The sequence below is a fragment of the Bolinopsis microptera genome, chromosome 6, assembly GCF_026151205.1.
Source record: "Bolinopsis microptera isolate Bmic1 chromosome 6, MBARI_Bmic_1.0, whole genome shotgun sequence".
Lineage (NCBI taxonomy): Eukaryota > Metazoa > Ctenophora > Tentaculata > Lobata > Bolinopsidae > Bolinopsis > Bolinopsis microptera.
The window spans coordinates 17,940,574-17,958,832 of NC_087077.1; the positions used below are offsets into that span (position 1 = coordinate 17,940,574).

The 18,259-nt window shown below is 37.6% G+C and overlaps 1 protein-coding gene across 13 annotated transcripts in view; it reads left to right on the forward strand.

The window, feature by feature from the left end:
- Nucleotides 1-16,623, forward strand: part of LOC134817639 (alpha-actinin-like) — a 70,501-nt gene extending 53,878 nt beyond the window's left edge. For 2 of the 13 annotated variants that reach the window (XM_063826886.1, XM_063826887.1), the window contains exons 2-19: nt 3,997-4,175; nt 4,454-4,518; nt 6,720-6,859; nt 7,002-7,109; nt 7,312-7,436; nt 7,960-8,001; nt 8,644-8,772; nt 8,977-9,104; nt 9,313-9,417; nt 9,534-9,804; nt 9,961-10,061; nt 12,845-13,024; nt 13,409-13,552; nt 13,721-13,839; nt 14,467-14,581; nt 14,755-14,882; nt 15,022-15,166; nt 15,287-16,609. In XM_063826886.1, coding sequence (XP_063682956.1) covers nt 3,997-4,175; nt 4,454-4,518; nt 6,720-6,859; nt 7,002-7,109; nt 7,312-7,436; nt 7,960-8,001; nt 8,644-8,772; nt 8,977-9,104; nt 9,313-9,417; nt 9,534-9,804; nt 9,961-10,061; nt 12,845-13,024; nt 13,409-13,552; nt 13,721-13,839; nt 14,467-14,581; nt 14,755-14,882; nt 15,022-15,166; nt 15,287-16,144 — 3,082 coding nt within the window. In that variant the 3' untranslated portion in view covers nt 16,145-16,609. Of the gene's footprint in view, nt 1-1,591; nt 1,685-2,619; nt 2,799-2,840; nt 3,027-3,996; nt 4,176-4,453; nt 4,519-6,719; nt 6,860-7,001; nt 7,110-7,311; nt 7,437-7,959; nt 8,002-8,643; nt 8,773-8,976; nt 9,105-9,312; nt 9,418-9,533; nt 9,805-9,960; nt 10,062-12,844; nt 13,025-13,408; nt 13,553-13,720; nt 13,840-14,466; nt 14,582-14,754; nt 14,883-15,021; nt 15,167-15,286 lie in introns of those variants that run through there. The other 11 variants (XM_063826889.1, XM_063826891.1, XM_063826881.1 and 8 more) reach the window with 10 other exon arrangements.
- The last annotated feature ends 1,636 nt before the right edge of the window (nt 16,624-18,259 follow it).

An 18,259-nucleotide genomic window follows, 5' to 3' on the forward strand; every position in this document is an offset into this window, starting at 1 on the left:
TACTCTTCAGTACTCTTCAGTCCTCAAAATGTTTGTCCGCTAATGTCCACCAATGTCCGCTAATGTCCACCAATGTCCGTCCGAGTCCGCCAATGTCCGTCCGAGTCCGCCAATGTCCGTCCGTGTCCGCCAATGTCCCAAAAAACACGTCCGTTGTCTCATAGAATCCAAAAAGGACAGGACATAGGCGGACATAGACGGACATGACACCCCCCCCCTATAAAACTTAGTGCGTGTGGTGCTGTTTAATTGCTTCCGAGCAATATAAACTACCGACACTTTGTACAGACGTCAAGTGCTCTAAACTCACACTCATTTGCTCAGTAGTGGCTCTAGAAGTTTTTGTTGTATTTCTGTTTTGGACAGTAATATTCCTGTGACGTCATGTGTCACGTATGACGTCATGTGTGACGTCATGTGTCACGTGATTGATACGTCACGTGATTAATTGTGACGTCATTTGTCACGTGATTGATGGATTGCACATTGTACAATGACTCGTGATCACTGATAAGCACCTAATATGGATATGTGGTTATTGATAAGGAAACCTGTGTCATGATTCATGAATGATAACGAGACAGTATATTATACAATAATGCAATACATTTATAATATAACATATGTATTATTAGGAGTATTATTGGCAGACATGACAACAGTTGACCAATATACATTGCACTATAGCCTGCCAAATCAGTAATACAATTATAATTTATATCATGTACAATAGTATTTATACAACTATCACAATAGAAGTTTTAACAATGAGACTACCAACTAGTAGTAGTGAACTACTTCCTTCTTTGAGCCGCGAATATTAGATGTAATCAGTAATTCCATAATCTTTAAATATTATCTTCATTGTTCGATCATTTTCTTTCACGAGACCCGGCCTGGTGTTCTATTTCACTTTTCAGTAAAGCACTTTTCACTTCCGTTCTATCTGCGGTGTGTTGAACTCCCTTTCATTAACTTTAAGTTAATTGTACAGGGTGGGCCTTAATAGCTCAGTCACTGAGTGCCCAATTGAAATAATTCTTTCTGGTATGACTTACTATCACTACTGGTTCAGCTGTATTAGTGTAAGTTAAGCTGAACTGTAGAAGTATTTTACCGCGTCAATGAACCTAGAAGTGATGACTGGTGTATTAAACTGCTGCCAGCTGTTGTAAACCGTTTGCAACGCTGTTAGAAGTAGCTACACTTCAAGTAGGTTACTTGGTGGGCGGTATTATTAGAGCTACTAGAATTGATATTTCGGTAGACCCATCCCATTCTCTGGAATGAATTCTACACTCGTCTCATTTCTGCGGGATAAAAGTGTACTCCTGGTTTTCTCACCTCATTACTTTTGATTTTGACTCGGATCCTATGCGTTTACTGAAGATAATGTCTTTATTCATTAGGACAAATTGTTTAAATAACCAGTGAGTAATCGTTTTCTTCCGTCGCTTTCTTCCCGTATCTGCAGGTATCAACTATTAAACCATTTGTAAACGCATATTACGTTTGTTGGTGCATTTCTAAGTTGATTTGTTGATTACTTTCAAATTCTAACATTGATCATATTATTTGCCTTTACAAATTACAATTGAATAGCAGATTCAATCTCGTAGCCCTGTCATATACTACTGCAGTCGGAGATGGAATCAGTGACAAACACTGCACCTATAGACCGACGGTAACGTTACTAACATAGTTAACATAATTAACATAGTTAACATAATTAACATAGTTAAACATGACTAACTTGGTAGATTGTTAACATGATTAATATGTACAATTCCGGAAATGTTAACACTAAATACTTCTGATTAGGTTCTGTTTGCTGTTTATGATGGCTGGAAATATATGTTGAATAATTGTTGACGTTGCACGTTTGAATTAGAGGAGAACGCGCTGCTATGTTTGTCTCGATATGTGTATAATTATAGCTGTACAAATATAAGTCATAGTATGTGATTTGTTAATTCTTAAATTGGTCTATTTTTCTGACCGTGAGATTGCGAGATTGCGAAGTGCTTGTCGAATTTGAGTCGCTGAGTGTTAATTTATTATGAATTTATTGAGCATATCGAGGAAACATTTAGAAAATTCCCCACCCCTCCGGAATTGTGGTAAACAGTTTCTTAGGCCAGAAGTGAATATTTGTTTCTTTAATAAAAAATTATCACTTCTCTGTTTCAAACAGAGTGTTCTCGTGCCTTGTTCTAACGCCTACAATCTAAATTGTGGAGAGTTCTCGAAGCTTCTTAAAATTTCATTAATCAGATAGCCGCAGATTTTACATCAACCATTAGCTTACGGACAGTTGATAACTCATTTGTTGAGAATAAATCATATTCCGGACGGGCACCACACACTTCTAGTAGATCGTCAAATGCGAACAGATACAAACAAATAAGTGTCGGTATAGACTATAGAATGTATAGATCCATCTGGATCTAGAATAAGCTTACTACTCTGAGAAGGATCTAGACAATATTTATTTTCAATTTTATGCATGACATGCAACTATAAATACTGACCTACTTATAGCCATTCATTGATATACAAGATTAGTAGCTAAATCGAATGTTGACTACTAAGCGTTGTTTCCTTGAGGCTTTATCTTAAAATTGAAACTAAAAACTTTGAAATTAATTTGTTGTCTTAACTTTCTGACAAGAAATTAAAAACGATCACCAGATGAAATCTGATCTACGAACCTTATTATATGTCACATTAGAACATTTCTTTGACCTACAAAATGAGACCACGCTCATTTCCATCAGAAAGAAAAATTCTTATTCAAGGTAAGTCCAGTTTACATAAGGCTCATTCCACTGATTTCCCAGCTAGCACAGACCACTAGAACCCCCCTCCTCTGATCACATGACCAATGACCATGATGGTGATGGCGGAGCTTCTCCCTTCACCGTGTCCGTCCCTCCGCGAGACTACGAGGTAGAAGAGGATCCTGTCGGGAGGTCGTGTTCACTGACTGGTGATTATTGGGTGCAAGAGGAACCACCTGCCTTTAGGTGATCACCAGCAGCTACCTGTGTGTCATGTTTGTGTGATTTTACTAAAGCTACAATGTGTGCTGAACAGCTATAATGTGTGGTTATATACTCACTATAATGTGTGACCAAGCTTAAGCTACGTGTGATAAAGCTGTGTTATTCCGCTGTTTGTGTTCAGACTTCAATGTGTGACAAAGTTGTAGCTGTATGTGACAGTAAATCGCTGAGCGTGTGATTTCAAGAAATGAACGATTGAGTGAAAGAAGAGTGTTTTCACATAGGTTTGTTCTCCTCACAAGCACCATAGAACAATCTTGTCTTAAATGACTGTCTTCGTAGTAAAGAGTGATTTTCCGCGCCAGCATTTTTAGCAGTGAAGCCAATATAACTATAAGCATGAACTTTCAGATGACATTTTAAAATTCTCGATCCAGTGAATGCGAACTTCGTTAGATTCACGAACATGAAAATAAATACTTTTTTATCGCAAATTGGTTGATTTTGTATGTTATACACTAAGATTGAAATGGTCAATAATGATTGTAATGATGTTCATAACTCATCTCAACATTAATTAGAAATGATGGGTTAGATTCGGTAATTACTAATTAGTGATTACTGATATCTTATGATCGAATGACTCTTCGAAAGAGCGTAATACAATTATTTAATAAATAATATAACTTTTTCTTGTGGTTGTTTATATCTCCGTGTTGATCGTACGAATTCTGCAAAACATTGATTTAGAAATTCTCAGTCTCAAAATTTAAATTCAAGCATGTGATAAATTATATTTTAATTCTGTATATTTGAAGAGTTAACATAATATAAGCTTTAACTGATCCTCTTTTTAGTTTTATAATGTGCTATAATCTTCTCAGCACTAGTTTCAAATTCTTGTTATCAAACAAGATTTGAACTCTTGATTCCGTGTAACTAATCTGTAAAAGATAACACCTCATCTCTTAACCTACCCTTCCTTTCCCAGGGTTGAAAGTTTGGCACAAGTGCGAGAAAAAGTGCAAAAGAAAACCTTCACTAGGTGGGCTAACATGAGTCTCAGCAAAAAGGATCAAATAAGAGATTTGTTTGAAGATTTGAAGTCTGGTACAACCCTGATAAAACTGATCAATATCCTGTCCGAATCTAGTCTTCGTCCTGAGCGAGGTTTGTTCACCGGTTGAGACAATGTAAAATATAAATACCACCGGGATTTGAATTGTAACTCTTTAAGTTCTTTACTTTAATTCGCCCTATGATTTTTCTCCAGCTTGTTTCCAAAAAATAAAAACGTTTTGGTTCCATCCTATGACTTATTCCTATGATCAATTCGCCTAAAGAGTAAACAGATAATCGTGATATTATATAATGGTCAATGTTGACTAGCCTGGCCACAATTATAGTAAAATAAAACCAATTATTAATTAACTATTATCTCCCGACAGGTAGAATGGAGATTCATAACAGATCAAACATTGGTCGAGCTCTGGAGGCACTCTCAAAAGTTGATGTAAGTTTAGAAAATTAGTTCTAGTGCAAAAAAAATGAGCAGTACATAGGTACGTTTCGCCATTGGCACTGCCATGACAATCTTATATTTTAAACTCTCCTTTAATATCCTATTTTAAGCGTGATATTCTTCAGAAGCTGATCTCCTCATTTTATCAAATGTCCCTTTCTTCTCATCGCCTTATTGATATCAAATATCAAATTTCGTGCCAATCTAGAATATACGTGCCTTATTGGTTGTGTGCTATAATCGCACAATATTATTTGCCATTGTATTCCCATAATTTGCACTGACGATCGATTTTCATTAAAAATTTCTATTTCCATTGAACCGTTTAGTAAGCACACACATGCGTTTTAGGTTAAAAGCCTCCGCAATGCAAGGAAATTGTAATTATCCCATTATTGATAGGAACCATTAAGCTTTATCCAGGTCGGCTGCTCTCTGTAACCAATTGATCTTTTGTTTTAGTACGATCCTTACTAATTGCTGGCACTAAGTACTGATTGGTATACGGTAGTGCCTACTGGACTGTTTGTAAACTTAGTAGATAGTTTACATTCTGTAGATAACATTGTATTGCCGTGTAGTTGCCGTGTAGTACAGTAAATCGCATCTTAGTTTATACAGAGATATGGTTTCTGTAGAAGATATTAAGTTCTAAGAGCAAGTAAGATTCTGTACAATATAACAAAATCAGCTCTCTAGGATACTAGCTGTATTCTCTTGTTTTGTACTCGTATTCTGCTCAGGATCATGATTTGTATGGTATAGTAAGCTAGTTTAAAAAAGTTTGTCTAGTTACACGATGTGTCTTTCTCGGTTTAAAGAATGTGAAGCTAAAAGAATGTGAAGCTAGAGACTTTACCCTCCCTATAACTTTGTAATTGGTTAATTTGTTGATTATTTGTGGGGCTACGTTTCCTACCTAATTACTGTATGTACCTGCTTACAGCTTGTACAGCTTGTATAGCTTGTACAGTATGAAGTGTGAAGTGTGTACATGCTCTGATTGTAGTGCTTCCCTTTCTTTGTCACTAGTTTGTTACTGTTTTAATAAGAACGTTGAGAAGCTGTTTTGTGCTGCTAGAGTATTTCTCCTCTGGGGTGTGGCTAGTACAAATTTACAAGAATACATTGTAATTACGTAAGCTTTACTCTTATCAAAGTAAACGAATTGCACTAACTTTCAAAGAATACATTCTAATTACATATGCTTAGCGTGTACTGCTCGAAAATACCCACAATTACGAAGTTATTAATGCCGAAATGAGCCTAACCGTCCACTAACCACTTACAAACAGTGTTGATTACAATCTACATCGCTAGTTAAGGAATGCGAGAGAATGCACTAGAGAGTGCTAGAAGATTCTCTCGTTCTTACGCTTACGACAGGTTACGTCAGCGGGTTTATACTACTGCTAACTATGGCTAAATATGTGCATTTGACAAGGTGTTCGCACCGAAACTCTGTTAACTTTCCATGTGTATTTGTTGTATAGTTTTAACAAATTTATACCTAGTGCAGTGTAGACTACCCGTCGCTATAATTGAAATAAACGGTATTGAAATCGAACAGAGGGCACGTTATCAGTGATTAATACTTCATTTGACGGCATCAATAGTTGTGGATTTGATATTCAGTGCTCGACTGTAGTAGTAGCGACGCGTTTGTCGGTGATTGACGTCGTATCAGACATATTTAAAACCCTTTTGTCCAAGTTTGTTTTATGCTTTATGCATTGCACGTTCAGTTCATTGTATTTTGTTAGTGAAATGCTTCGATTTTACACACTGCATTAATATACCTGATAGTACCTCTTTATGTAAAATGTACTTGACGTAGGACCTGTTCAAATGGTGTGTGGATTGTACATACATCCAATTGTTTTCTCCTTTTCTCTTCACTTATATCGTAGTATTAATTTCTTGCCTTCGGTTGATAAGTTCTGTGCTGTGTTTAGCAATCGGTCTGTCACATTTCAGGAAAACTATGTAGAGTGCAATGCCTCCCTATCTCGGGGACTAGCGCTTACTTTTTATTTGCAGACTTCTACTCCCACTCTCACTTTCTGTCGCCTTCTCATACATAAAATTGTCTACTGTAGATTTAAGATAGAGTTTATAGTTCAACTCTTCTTTCAATCAATAATTAATAAACTAATCAATTAACCAATTAATTAATTAACCACCTCACTCAGCCTCAACACGGCATCTCCATCTCTGCTATATACGAGGGTATCCCCAAGCTAACACTTGCTCTCTGCTGGCATCTCATCCTCCGATACTCTCACTTACAAGAACGAGATATGATGGGCGTATCTGCTGAGGTCCACTGCAAGTCAGTTTGTTGGATGTTTTTTTATTGTTCATAAACTATTTTTTACTTATCATTTATTTTATATCTATATTTTTTATTATTTACTTTCCATTGAATATGGATTAAAATGATTATATCATTTAATTGGATAATTGTCCCACAGGAACTGGTGCGGAGAGAACGCTGCAGGTTACGTAGGTCTAGAGAACATTGAGAAGGACTTCCTGGGAACCTGGATAACTGGCCTTGTTCTCCCCGCTATTATCAGCAGGTCAGCCACTTCACTGGTGATATTAGTTTGTCTCAAGTAGGAGGATTCGAGTGGTCCTTGAAAGGTTGACGGTTGAAATTTCTGTAATAAGAGTCATAGTACGACGATCAAGTTCCCAGCCTTTATTTATTATGGTCCGGATCCTTCATCCGTGCTTCCCCTCCCCATTCTAATTTAAACACACCGATTATTCCCTCCGCAGAAATAAACCTGAACTGATTGATTACGCGGATATATACCACAACAAGACCCCTGAACAGAGGTTCGCCATAGCTTTTGGGCTTGTGGAGAAGAACTACTCAGTTCCTAAACTGCTGGATGTGGAGGGTTCGTTTATGTTTATTACATACAATTTAACTACTCTTCTTTATTACAGGCTTACAAATTTAATACTCTTCTTTATTACAGGCTTACAAATTTAATACTCTTCGTTACACTGACATTCAATGTTTTAATCCGGCTGTGGCACTACTACTTCCGTCCCGTATATATAACATAATTACATAATATAATTACATAACATAATTACATGATATTATAATTTATACATTTTCGGAGTTATTTTATTGTATGTATATAGTATGTATTAAGATTATTGAGAATTAATTCCTGCGATTGATTATAAAATACCGCTACACAGTAACATATTAGTCTAATTAATTATTTTTTGCTTAATTGAACATGAATAGGTACCCGGAATATTTGATAATTTACCAGTCCATTCTATGAAAAGTTATGTATAAAACCTTGATCAAAATCTTGTAATATACTATAACTTTATGTCATTTTCGTCTGATTGTTCATAGCTGTCACTCAGTGCGAGTACACTTTACATTAAATATCATCTCAGACATTTGTGAGTCAGAAAGTTTAACGAGTATATTTAGTATGGGTTAGTGTGAGTTGTTACGAGTTTCCTTACAAACTTCTGCTTCTCTGATTGTTCGCTTCTCACTTTATAAACTTTTGAAGTTTCCCACGAGTACCTTGTCCTTCGACCCTGTTGAACTACATCACTAACATCTGAATACTAAATTCATACTGGAATTCGGGTTGAAGTACCGTCTCCATCCCCTCTCTTCTTGCAACTTTGTAACTAGGACCTATGTTTGATGCGTTTATCTGGTTTTATTCAAACTCATCTATCGATGAATCCGATTTTGATTTGAATTCATATTATAAGTGAGTTATATATCTCACAGAGATATAGTTAGTAAGTAAACCATTTGACGGAGATTTACTCCGTTACACACGTTAGTCGTTAGATACACTATATAGTAAAGAATTCAATTGCTCTACCTACAGTGACCATTTAGTCTAAGTCATTAAATGTCACACAATTTGATAGTAAACCAATTTTGTAATTTGAGGCTTCTGTCCTCTTGCAATTCTAAGTCTAGTGCTTTATTTCTGCGTCTAAATAATTGCCTCCCCACTTTAATTCCATGATATTAACGCTATAGAGAACACAGGTTGATATCGGGAAATATAATCCATGAAACCTATAATAATGAATTCTACTTCTCCCCGACAGATATGAACAAGCAGCATATAGACGACCAAAGTGTGGTGACCTATCTGATGCTGCTGAACAAGGTCCTGTCGGATAACGTGCCAGACATTCCACCGGCTATCGTGAAACTAAAACAACAACTCACCCATGGTACATATTTTACATATTCGGCATATTTTACATATATCTAAAGAGCTGTTGATTTCTAGTAACACCTTGGGTTTAACTCGAACCAGGTCGTCTATACGTGGGCGTCAAACTGTCAAAAGGATTACGCTGATACAAGCCGACAATCAACATTATGATTGTTCATGGTAGTGTTTGATAGTTTGACTCACGTTTTCCTTTGAACAGAATACCAGCTATTGGAGGAAGATCTAGATGATGAAAGTTCGACCGAAGAGGAGGAGGAAGATTTAATGGTGGAAGAAACAGATCTCACCCCAGTTGAAGACTCAGATCTCCCCCAAATAATGGCTGCGGTAATTATGAGACATTTCTTATCAGATTACTTAGTTTTATCGACGTTCGAAAGGTCGACAAAACAGTGTCTGACTAAACAGTTCTTCACATGATTCTGACCGATGTCCATGCCAGTCGAATATTTTGATAACAAAAATGCGCCCACTTTTATTTTTGTGTAATTTCCCACCCCTGCCAACGTTGTCCTGAAAATAGCATTAATTTCAGCGAGAGCAGAGTCTCTCGACCACACCAGAGTACAATTCTCGTGAGGAGGACAAGGATTCCGGGCTGGAACTGGAGGACTACTCTCCCGTCAACAACTCAGAAAAAGTTAGCTACTCATTTTTGCTTGATAGTATAATCATGAACAGTCAAACAATAATATTCTTCTTGAAAATTACCAAGTGCTATGATTTTGTTGTCACTAAAAACCCCCACATTTACAGCCGATCCCCCGTGCCGAGCAGGCAGTAAGAGACCAGGACGCAGTGTCTCAACGAGACAGCAGCATAACCCTGGACAGTGAGGCTGAGTACTTGTCTGCTGCTAGTTCACCAGTTCTAGGGTCTAGACGCTTCAATGGGGACACGGATAACTCTGAAACAACGAGCCCCACCTCCGAAGAGATGATACCAGACACCATGGAGACAGCTGAGACGATGAGACTGCCTATTGCTGAGCTGGAAGCAACTCTCAATTATATAACCAACATACCAGGTCAGTTCATTAATTGAATCAGAGTATTAACTAACTAAATGCTATGATTCAAGTTTTGAGAATCGGGAAGGAAATGCATAACTTATTCAGTTCACTTGGTCTCGTATAACGCCCATTTTACCACGATGACTACTCTAAACCTTGACTCTTTTCCAGAGAATATACCAGTAACAGTTTCTAATCTGGAGGAGTTGAAATTGTTGCTAAAAGAGAGGGGCGAGGAGTGCGCGGCTCTACAGACTCAAATTAATCATCAGGTTGGTTTTTTTTGTCCGCCGTCCTGTAAGCTAACCTTAGAACGTTTGCTTAAAAGTATTACACGAGGGAATGTTTTTTATTATATCTCCTCTCTGGGGCCATGTCGTTTCGTGTGACGTCATCAGTTGAGTTGGTGACATCACAGAGAACTTAAGGAGGGTCTCTATACAACAACAAGGAAGTGATAAAAGGGAACTTCGATTGTTCTTACTGTTTCGTGCGTTAGATTATTGTCGCTCTCTAAGTCTCTATAATCCTAAGAGATGGCTGGTGTTTCACCGTAGATCCATTGGTAAATCTCTCAATTTGTGGCATGTTGATTGTTGGCGTATGAACATTTAGTATAGAGACGAAACACTTAAAGCCTATAAACAGATTTAACCGATTTTTGTATAGCAACATGAGTGGCTTATAACCTATTATATATCTTTTGAGGGGTATTTGATCAATGCTTTCTCTCAATCTCTCTGGTAACAATAGATTTTGATACTGGTAGGGTAAGGCACGTAATTTTGTCAGGGTACCTAATTTTGTCATTTTGCTCTGAAAAACTGCCTCGGCTCGGAATTTCAGCTTGAAAGAAAAGGTTTGTGTATAAAAAGAAAGCTTAGACTTTGCTGAAACTGCTCCTACAAAGTTTAAGTTTTTAGCTCTTTTGCATCTGTGTCAAAAATGAAGGCGAAACTGTTAACCCGAAAAATAAATAAGATCCTTAAGGTTTTCTTAAGGAATTTTCAAAATTTTGATTTATTGCTATTTCAAAAGTAATTGAGCTAGCTTCATGCCATTGCATATTTCAAATATCTTCTACAGCAGAAGTATACGTACAAATTTTCAAGTCTCTAGCGCAATTATTGTTTAAGTTACAGAGGGTGACAAAATTAGGTTCGATTTTGCCAAAAGTACCTAATTTTGTCAAAAAAATCGACCTTTCTAAAATTTCTTGTAAATCACAGATTGTGTTGAAAATGGCCTTATACAACTATTCTGAAGTTTTTTTGCCCATAGGATATGTATAAGGCACTTATAATAGCATAACACTTATAATAGCATATTTTCGCCGAGGTGGATAATCTGATTTTTTCAATCTAAAATGACTAAAAAAATAATTGATGAAATTACTAAGCAAGTGATCTATCTACAGACATGAAAATTTCAACCTAGACCTAGAACCAATTGTTTTTCAAGATACCAGTGGTTTCAGGGGCATTTGGGGGCTATTTTCTAAGATTATATACCCAAAAAGTGTCATCTTTTCATCAAGCTACAAAACTATGAAAACATCATATCTTTGGGATTTTTGAGGTCAATGTTGGTAAAAAAGCGCTCGAATGATGCATCCAGGTAGTCTAAAATACCGAGAAACGGTTACTTTTTGCACAATCTTCAAGTGACAAAATTAGGTTCGGGGTGACAAAATTAAGTAAAGTCACCTAATTTTGTCATTTTTTCAAAATAATTTTTTTGAACATCTTCAACCCCAGCAATTTCGATCATTTTTGTGATAGAACTTGCCTAGACTGTCTACTATAACATATTAGAGGTTTCATCTAAATCAGAATTTCAGACGAGGTTAAAACCCATGGTTTATATCAGGCAGTCGGAAAATTGCCAAAAAATGACAAAATTATGTGCTTTACCCTATAGCAGTAAACCATTTTCCTGCCTGACACGTAGGATACCGAATTCAAACAACCGAGTTTTTTGTGGATTTTAGTAACTGACGAGATGCCGATTTCATCTCGTTCTCCATTTATGTAAAGATTTTATATTGAAAGCCATGTCACACACAAAGCTACAACCGTAGCCGCACGAAACTAATAACAAGATCTGATAAAAAGTAAAGGAAAATATTTAGTTAGAATAATCCAGATAGTAAGTAATGGGAAGTAATGAAATAAAACCCCCTGGACTTATACGGGATAATAACGCCTGGCCCTGGCCTCAACCGCTACGAGACAAGTACATCCAACAGCAGCGTCATTCATTTTACTGACTTTTATCGGAACCAAACTTTGAAGAACTCTCCATTTTAGAAGAGAAAACCGGCAAAACTTTGCCATCAACCCTTGTGTGGGTGCTGTGAGAAGCTATACGATAGGTGTGAGAGATCATTTGCCGCATGTCTGTTGGTTTATTAATGAACCCGTTACACTTAACACTCCGCTACGAACAAGTTATCTAGCCTACTAGTAGCTTAGTAGAACAAGCCAACGCTTTAATTAATTGCATATATTTGATATACGCACTATGGTTTGTCGTCGAAAGAGATTTGGCCTCGACTTTTCGACACCCCTGTGCCATAGTAATAGTCATTTCCTGCTTACAATTCCTTTGGCATGTGTTCTTACTCGTTAACGGCCGTATCGACTAGTGTTATTCGTAGCTTTTTTACATAAAAGCGTTGACATAAAAGTGTTGTTTTAAATCTGTTACTGAATCTTTTAAAACCGTTTTTGTTCGAGGGTATATTTTGATGGAGGCCACTGGTCCCGAACTGGACCCCGGAATCAGGGACATCCTCATTAGTTATACTTCTCAGGTAGAGAATGTTCTTTCTAGTCGAACTAATTCAGTAAGAAAGTTCATACTTAGTGAAGAGAATGTTCTGATATATGGATCAGAAACAACCAGGATTTAGACCCATTAAAATTGGTCAACAAACTACCTACTTCTTACCTTGGTATAACTCAAGAGAAGTATTTCTTAAAACTATCTCAGACCCTACCCAATAATCAATATTATAATTAAAAGTAAAATCTCACAGATCTGTATATTTCAGTTGAACTGGAAGCAAGAGTGGGACAAGAGAGCGGATCTCCACAAGCTCCTCTCCCAGACCGGTCGGTTTGATGACGCTCTCAGAGGGGCTGCCTCAGAGCTGGATAACTTTGTCAATATGCTGGACGAGTTTGAGAAGGCGGTCGCACGGTCCCAGGAGTTCGCTGATAGCGCCGAGGAGGTAGACAATGAAAGTTGTTTTGTTTTTCCTCGACACCGGAAAATCTGTGTGTTCGTATGTGTATTTCACGAAAGCGATTAAACTTTCCTTTCATTTTGCCTAGGCAAAAATATCGGTAGGGAATAAGTAGTCGGGTTCTGGTATACTAGCTAAAAATACTGATGTAGATTTGTCTGAAATGTGATTTAAATTTGTCACTTTTTTCTCATTCTTTTCTTTCTTATCGAGGAACACAGTCATCTAACATCCGTGATATTGAAAGGGATACAAATTATAATTTTGCGAGACCGCAAAGAAAACGGAGCGTCCTTAGTAATAACCATGGCGGAATTCTAAATTCTTGTTGGCATTAAAATACAGCTCCTTATTCTAAATTGATTTCAGTACTTAGCAGAAGAAGATATCCCGAGTACAGCTACAGAGACCAACAACACATTAACAGAACAAAAGGATCTGCTGAACACTTTAGAAGAGGAACAGAGAAATCTAGAGTACTCTTATCGCTCACTCAGTCGCGCTATACCCAAGGTATGATTCTACGGATATTGTTAAAAATTAAGCTCTCCTCAATTTCCGATGATTCAGTTTCAATATTGATATTACCAATTCTTATTACCAATTCTTACTCTCATAATTTCCAATATCCCTAATCTCACTACAAATATGCACCTTGTAATCCTTATCGCATTGTTACAGATAATCCCCTTGTCGATATACGAGCAACAGAGATCGGTTACAGCAGTGCAGAACAGTCTGAGTGATATAGAGGGTGTTATCAGTGGAAGTGTGGAGACACTATCCTTCCTCTCCTCCAGGTTACCAAGATGAAAAATGTTTAAAATGTGTTGTTATCTACGTTATCAAATTCTCCTTGTAGGGTTTGGTGCATTCAGTGTATATTGTGAGTTGGAATGTTACCTAACGAAACTGTTTAGGTTACCCTCGTTGGAATGTTACCTAACGAAACTGTTTAGGTTACCATCGTTGGAATGTTACCTAACGAAAATGTTTAGGTTACCATCGTTGGAATGTTACCTAACGAAACTGTTTAGGTTACCCTCGTTGGAATGTTACCTAACGAAACTGTTTAGGTTACCCTCGTTGGAATGTTACCTAACGAAACTGTTTAGGTTACCCTCGTTGGAATGTTACCTAATGAAACTGTTTAGGTTACCCTCGTTGGAATGTTACCTAACGAAACTGTTTAGGTTACCCTCGTTGGAATGTTACCTAACGAAACTGTTTAGGTTACCCTCGTTGGAATGTTACCTAACGAAACTGTTTAGGTTACCCTCGTTGGAATGTTACCTAACGAAACTGTTTAGGTTACCCTCGTTGGAATGTTACCTAACGAAACTGTTTAGGTTACCCTCGTTGGAATGTTACCTAACGACACTGTTTAGGTTACCCTCGTTGGAATGTTACCTAACGAAACTGTTTAGGTTACCCTCGTTGGAGCAAAAGTTGCAAGATGCTGATGAGATCCTTACAAAAACTGAGGATGAGATTGACAGTATGGACTCTGGGAGCATAAACCCTGAGGATTTGCAGCTCCAGGTAATTTTAGAGGAAACATTGTCCATGAGCCGTGGAGTGTCTTGCAGATCAGTTTACGTTTGGATTATTACCTTACGTGGGAATATTTTGGTAATAATGGTAGGTTTCGTGTTTTTTTTTTCTCCCCACCAATTCTTCAGAGATGTTTTGTAACTTACAGCCTGTTTTCCCAGATGGACCGAGCTAACACCCACCTTGCCACCGTAGACAACCTCTTCACAGCTATAGAGAGTTTCAGCTCTGAGTTCAACTTGCAACCTCTCAAAGTTGAGTGGGAAGAGCTGAACCTGAGGGCTGACAGGTAATTTGTTTGCACAGCAATATTGATAAATTCTTTGTAGTGGTATTCTAGATCTGCATCCTGATAAACAGCGAGTGTGAAGTGGGTAGTTCCCGATTTAAGACTAACATTATTTCAAAGTTATTTCCTAAATCCCCAGATCACGAAACAAGATACTTGAAATGGTTGAAACAGAGGAAGCTGTGTCAGAGGAAGTGGTCGCTGTATCCGACTGGGCTGAAACGTTGGAGACTTTCCTTCAGAGGAGAATGAAAGCTATCGAATCCAGGAAACAACTTAGAGAGGTCACTATCTTGCTAGAAAGCTTGACCTTAAAATTGACTATTTCTATTAAAAAGGTCAGCTTGACTGCATTGAAATTATGAATTTTTGATCAGATTTAAGTTACTGATCTCTATCTTCAGGTGCAAGGTAAATGGAAGGAGGTAGCTGAAGATCTGCGTACGAAATGTGAGGAGATAGAAGTCCTACTACAAAGTGACTACAGTACTCAAGATCACCGAGTCATGTCCCCTCTAGATAAGGACACTCTTATCTCCCTCCGCAATCAGCTTGCTTCACTTCAGACACCACTTCAGAGCAGGAGGGAGCTTCTCCAGGAGGCTTATTCTAACTGGGGAAATGTTGAATCTCAGATGAAATCACTGTCTCTGAATATGTTGAATTTGGAGTTTGCACCCTCTGGAGCGAGGTATGAAATGCCAGGTGGTGAATGGTCGGTGAGGCCTATGTTAGAGTATGTTGATAGGCTAACAGAGAGTGAGAAAGAGTTGGAGGAACAAGCCCAGCAACTTCAGAGTTTAGTTCAGAACATTTCCGATCTTCCCACCGCTATTCTAGACACATCCACCATAGTTAAGGAGCGGGAAAATCTCCTCAATAAACACACAGTTCTGTGCAAACGAGCCAGCAATAAACGTGTCAAATTCCAGAGAACTTGTCTCAAACTGGAACCAGTATTACCGTTCCTCAGACCCGTTTATTTGAACAAAATCAAGTGGTTGTACAAAAAACCATTGCCGGACATAGACTCAAAACGAGATAGTTCCTCCTCTCAGATTGTTGCAGTTCTTAAGAATCCTAAGATGTTGAAAACTGTGCGGTATTCCCAGTATTGGCATGCTGTCAGGACTGTTGCCCCGGAGAAGATCCCGCTGATGTTGCTAACTTGGTTTGCGTACGCTCTGGGACCCTGGGGTATGGGGTGTTCTACTGACAAACCCATGATGATCTCACTTTATACGCCAGATTTAAGGATTTGAACAATTTGGAATATTTTCTCGTAATTTCGGGACCAGAATTGACAATGTTGATTGAAACTGAGGATTGTGAAGAAACAAAGTTTAATCTCTATCGGTACAAGAAAGCTATTTGGTAGCAGACAGCGAGGAATAACAATTAAATGATAGGTTTCCGACTACCCGCGCTACGTTTTAAAAAGTGTTGCCGCTGTAAAACGGACGAAGGATGAACATGTTTCCCTGTTTTAGAATTTAGGTGTAAATTTGTAGGTTAAGCTGTAAGTTTTTTGTTTTTTTTTCAGAATATATTATTGTTTGCAAATATAAATTATGTGTTATATAAGGGTATTAATGCTGATGCTTCAACTAGATATTATTGTTTGAAAATAAAATGTATTAAATTCTTGTATGTGTATTAGTCGGGAATTTTAGTTTGTTAATAGGAAAATGTCAAACACAATTTGTTGATTATCATTAATAATTATTAAATGGTTTATATGTGACAGGCTCCGAATGGATCACTCTCCCTCGCGTGTCACCTGACTTGCGGTAAATTGTGATAAAGAACCCCTTTACTTACCTTTACTTACCCTTTTACTAACCTTTACTTACCCCTTTACTAACTTTTACTTACCCCTTTACTTACCTTTACTTACCCCTTTACTTACCCCTTTACTTACCCTTTTACTAACCTTTACTTACCCCTTTACTTACTCCTTTGCTAACCTTTACTTACCCCTTTACTTACCTTTACTTACCCCTTAACTTACCCCTTTACTTACCCTTTTACTAACCTTTACTTACCCCTTTACTTACCTTTACTTACCCCTTTACTTACCCCTTTACTTACCCTTTTACTAACCTTTACTTACCCCTTTACTTACCTTTACTTACCCCTTTACTTACCCCTTTACTTACCCCTTCACTTACCCCTTTACTTACCTTTACTTAACCCTTTACTTACCTTTACTTAACCCTTTACTTACCTTTACTTACCCCTTTACTTACCCCTTTACTTACCCTTTTACTAACCTTTACTTACCCCTTTACTTACCCCTTTGCTAACCTTTACTTACCCCTTTACTTACCCTTTTACTTACCTTTACTTACCCCTTTACTTACCCCTTTACTTACCTTTACTTACCCCTTTACTCCACTTTACTTAACCCTTTACTTACCCCTTTACTCCACTTTACTTACCCCTTTACTTACCCCTTTACTTACCCCTTTACTTAACCCTTTACTTAACCCTTTACTTACCCCTTTACTCCACTTTACTTACCCCTTTACTTACCCCTTTACTTACCCCTTCACTTACCCCTTTACTTACCCCTTTACTTACCTTTACTTACCCCTTTACTCCACTTTACTTACCCCTTTACTTACCCCTTTACTTACCCCTTTACTTACCCTTTTACTTACCTTTACTTACCCCTTTACTTACCCTTTTACTTACCTTTACTTACCCCTTTACTTACCCCTTTACTTACCTTTACTTACCCCTTAACTCCACTTTACTTAACCCTTTACTTACCCCTTTACTCCACTTTACTTAACCCTTTACTTACCCCTTTACTTACCCCTTTACTTACCCCTTTACTTAACCCTTTACTTACCCCTTTACTCCACTTTACTTACCCCTTTACTTACCCCTTTACTTACCTTTACTTACCCCTTTACTCCACTTTACTTACCTTTACTTACCCCTTTACTCCACTTTACTTACCCCTTTACTTACCCCTTTACTTACCCCTTTACTTACCCTTTTACTTACCTTTACTTACCCCTTTACTTACCCCTTTACTTACCTTTACTTACCCCTTTACTTACCCCTTTACTTAACCCTTTACTTACCCCTTTACTCCACTTTACTTACCCCTTTACTTACCCCTTTACTTACCTTTACTTACCCCTTTACTCCACTTTACTTACCTTTACTTACCCCTTTACTCCACTTTACTTACCCCTTTACTTACCCCTTCACTTACCCCTTTACTTACCCCTTTACTTACCTTTACTTACCCCTTTACTCCACTTTACTTACCCCTTTACTTACCCCTTTACTTACCCCTTTACTTACCCTTTTACTCACCTTTACTTACCCCTTTACTTACCTTTACTTACCCCTTTACTCCA